This window comes from Abrus precatorius, unplaced genomic scaffold (assembly GCF_003935025.1).
Source record: "Abrus precatorius isolate BTA unplaced genomic scaffold, Abrus_2018 Scaffold8, whole genome shotgun sequence".
Taxonomy (NCBI): domain Eukaryota; kingdom Viridiplantae; phylum Streptophyta; class Magnoliopsida; order Fabales; family Fabaceae; genus Abrus; species Abrus precatorius.
The window spans coordinates 10,069,106-10,073,225 of record NW_020874428.1 but is presented as its reverse complement, the minus strand read 5'-3'; the positions used below and the strand labels follow the sequence as shown (position 1 = coordinate 10,073,225).

The 4,120-nt window shown below is 37.6% G+C and overlaps 1 protein-coding gene across 1 annotated transcript; it reads right to left on the bottom strand.

Moving 5' to 3' along the window:
• Nucleotides 1-563: 563 nt before the first annotated feature.
• Nucleotides 564-3,681, bottom strand: LOC113874200. The gene is made up of 4 exons (XM_027512423.1): nt 3,215-3,681; nt 2,988-3,088; nt 985-1,626; nt 564-667 (listed from the first exon to the last, which is right to left on the bottom strand). Exons 1-4 carry the CDS (start codon nt 3,679-3,681, stop codon nt 564-566), a joined length of 1,314 nt encoding a protein of 437 aa, XP_027368224.1.
• Between the last annotated feature and the right edge of the window lie 439 nt (nt 3,682-4,120).

Below are 4,120 nucleotides of genomic sequence, written 5' to 3'. Positions count from 1 at the left end.
ATTCCAATTTAATAACTACAGAAAATTGATTTGAAAGAGAGAAAAAAAAAAAAGGCGTGGACTTGCTTATTATTGCTGAAGTTGGTAGTGTGCTTCGAAGGCGACAGGTCAATGCTTTAATGCTCGAACTGTACACACAATTATTTATAGGATGCTGCCTTCGTCACATGAGCAGTCAATATCGACATTTAATTAGCCAGTAACCAAAATTTCGGATGATCATAGTTTCAGCAGCTTAATTTCCTTCATTAAAGATGTTTTCTAGTTTTTTTATTTTAAACAATGAAATATATATTTCAACTGTACTTTCCCTCGTGCTCATACGTTGACAGTCCCTTAATTAAATAAGCCAAGTGGGAAATTAAAATGAATCTACTTGAGTTTAAAAACATATGCAAAAATATAAATCAATACAGAAATTATAATTAAAGTATACTTATCAATTTTGAGGTGAACCTGAATTCATACTCGTTGAGACGCAAATTCAATCGTGCTAGCAAAACTACGAGAAGCACATATGGCGTTTAGTTTAGCAGTTGAGCGAAAGCCATTCACTAAACAAATTAAGCAGTGACAAGGATATTCACAAGGTTGACATCAAACTGGGTTCCACCTCCACCTTCCATCATCATGGTTGGGTCATGCGTCATGCGTGTGCATGGCAGAACTACCAGACAGTAACACCAAACAAAAAGAAAGTACATTACAACGTTCTAATTCCAATTTCCTCCATCTCTCACTCAACATTAACCAATATTCAGTTATGATGTTGTTACACTTTCAAATTTCAGTATTTCCTCCAACTCGATCGCACGCCCCATGTACACCTTAATTAACGATCAATATATTACTAGCTACTTCTATATATTCATATTAATTAATTGTAACCAAAATATACATATTAATATATCTGGTAATTTATTCATTGTTAATTGAATGGGGTGGGAAATTCCTGTTGGAGAAATTAAGAAACATTTGGCTAACCCGAAAGAACCTTATAAATCACCACGAAACAAGGAAGGATAGCCCTTGAGTTGAAAACAACCAATTCCTCGAGATTCGAGTAGATTCCAGCGTGGCCAGCTACGGAATCGAATGACGCAACTGATAGATTTTCCTCATCCGACAGCGCGTCTTCTGCCACGCGCTTCACCCTCCCCGCAATCACGCGACACACAAGCATGGCCCTTCTGGTGCCCTCACCGCACACCACCGAGTCGTGGGCCCTACCGCTGCTGGCGGTGGTTCTCACGCCCTTCACCTTGCACTCGCCGCCAATCTTCCCTTGAAAACCGTGCCTGATGATCGTGCACACTCCGCAGCCAGGTACGGCGGCGCACAAGGCGGAGGACCCACGTGCGCCAAGTGCGCACGTCAAGGTGGTGCAGTGGAACCGCAACAGTTCGTTGCCGTCTGCTGCGCACCTGGGGTTTTTCTTGCTGCTGTTCTGCGCACGGTTCTTTATGGTGTCCCTGCACTCCTCAAACCGTTGGATGGTGCGTTCGGTGTTGTGCACTTTTAGTATCCGTTCGATCTTGCATATCGGGTTGTCCTTCTTCAACCAGCTCGATTTGAATATGATTTCCACTATGTTCCGACCCGAATCCTCCGGACCCAGCTCCGAAACTGTTTCCACAAAATTAATTAGGGTAAAAAATAAATAAATATTAGGATACGACAAACTATTAGATGTTATCCTTTGCTTGCTCTTGACGTATTCTACATCAAATTGATTGTCAAAAAAGTATAATTAAACGGAGAGACAGATAATATTAATATAATTGACTATAGTTATTAGCAAAAAAACTTTCTTATTCGATCATATAAATTGAAAATTTTCTCTTGTTCTAGCCTATGTGAATTTACAATCGGTGTCTGTGAGTTTCTTATTTTGGGTGGGGTGTCCACCAATAAAGAGCGTGGCAAGCTGTGGAAGCAGAACATTTATCTCCCTTGCAGCGAACAGCTGTGATCTCGTACGTATACTTCTACACAACAAGCTATCTGCAGATACGGTTGCCCCCACAACTAATGCACTGAAATTTTGGTGGGTGCATCTGGTGAATAGTGAAATGGTGATAGATGTAACGTGATTATTATAAAACTATATATTCTTTTAAAAATTTGTATAGGTGGATGTTTTTATTATATTCTTATTAAAAAAACATGTAAATAAAATAAACGTTGATATTTGCAGTACCAATTGTTGAATGTGCGAGGGTAAGAAGGGAAAAATCAAGAGCAAGATTATCGGAAAAACAGTTCCCAAGCAATACAGCATCATGACATGCATGGATGGTGGAGTCCATTTTGCCCCATGTTTCAAATTTCAAAGCTTACTTTTACGTATAAACCCCACAAGCATGTTCCCTCACCCACAAGGCAATTCAATCGATTAATATTGAAATAGACAGAATTGCAAGCATGCTTGAACAAACCATCAGATCTATACTGCACTGCAACAAAAGCTTTCATTTGCTCAATAAAGTGAAATGCTCTACGATGATAACGGGTGAAAAAAACGTTGTTACTTTTTCTTTTCTTTTTTTGTGAACAAAAAACAACATTGTTATAGTACTTTAATTGTCGTCCTTTAGTAAAATAAAAGAAGCTATGTTTTGACCAAGGATCTAATTAATAATCTTAGTGACACTATTTTAATAAATATAAATGTATTCTAATAAATAGTTTTAATTATTTAAAAAAGTAAGTATTTAATGACTTTGCATTTTAATAATAAAATTTTATTTTTATTTTTTGCATTTCCCCTTTGACAAAGTAAAGATGAAATAGTCAGCCTTGCTAGAACCGGTGCATATACAAGGGAATAAATCACATAGTAAATGCATCTGGAAAGGAATTAATGATGCATGTGTTTGCCTGATAAAAAAATAAAAATAAAAATATTTTTCCGAGGTCAATTAAAAAAAAAAAAGAAAATTAGGCAAATTAAGGTATTAAGGTGTAATTAAAGAGCAAAAGAGTACCAGCATGACGAACAGCTTGATGAAGCTCCAAGCTTTCCATCTTAGGGAAGACTTCACCACACTGAGAGCAAGTACACACACTGCTCCTTGAAATTGGTAACCTGATACATAGATATATTCATTCATTAATTAATTTCTCTTTCTAACTAAACATATACGTGTGTGAGATTATAATGGAATTAAACTTGGAGAAATGAAGCTAATGAATTTAAAAATATATTTACTACCTGCTAGGATCAATAATCATGTGACACTCATAACACCCAGATAGTTTTCTAAATTGCATTCCTCTGGAAGTTGATGACGTGGAGGTTGCTCCACCGTTGGATTTGGCAGAACCAGACACAGAGCTTGCTGATGAGGTTGCAGTGACCGGTTTCCTACTGAGCAAGCCAGTTTCTTGACCCAGTGTGCTACTCTCAGGTGAGGAGTTATCAGACCTGTGTACAACTCGCGTGTTCCCATGAACAACATCTCTGAAGCTGCATATGGAGCTGCAAGAAGAGCCTAGCTTGGAGTATTTGGAAGGGTCATGCACTCTGAACCCTTCGATCTGTTTGCAGGTGATGATGTTTTTGATTTGGTCCCATGAAGAGGGTTGTTTCTGTTTTTGCTGCTTCTTCTGTTGCTGCTGCTTACGCTTGTTTTTGCTCTTGGGATCGGAGTGTTGAGGCAAGGAAGTTAGGAGAGCCATGAGAAACAGTGCAAGCAAATAGAGAGGGAGAGAAGCAAAACTTTCTCTCTCTTTCATTCAAGGAAGAGAGACAAATTGACGGTGAGTGAGGAGGTTCTATTATATTTTGAACAGCTTTTATATTTGAAGGAGATTGTGTAAAATTGACACAAGAGTAGAGGATCCTATTGTGTTTGTGTGTAATAAAGGAGGATGCAGAGGCGCTGTGGCTGGTGGGGCAACGACTCATTCTCTATTTATTCATGTTATTACATTTTTTTAGCATAATTTAATGCCTTTTATTTATTATTTTTTTCACATATAATTATTAGTTTCTTGCTTTGGACCAGCAAACGCGTAAAATTACTATATGAAAATGGACTCATCTCAGTTACGAAATTGAAAATGTAATAAATGTTGCTCTGTGTTTTTAATGTGTTTACTTTTTAAAATATATTTA

What these genes read in the sequence shown, in the direction of transcription:
- LOC113874200 (XM_027512423.1), bottom strand. Translation starts at nt 3,681, where the DNA reads ATGGCTCTCCTAACTTCCTTGCCTCAACACTCCGATCCCAAGAGCAAA. An exon ending in ATGATTATTGATCCTAGCAG is followed by an intron (nt 3,089 to 3,214) that starts GTAGTAAATATA and finishes TCTATGTATCAG; the next exon opens with GTTACCAATTTCAAGGAGCA. An exon ending in TCAAGCTGTTCGTCATGCTG is followed by an intron (nt 1,627 to 2,987) that starts GTACTCTTTTGC and finishes TTGTGGAAACAG; the next exon opens with TTTCGGAGCTGGGTCCGGAG.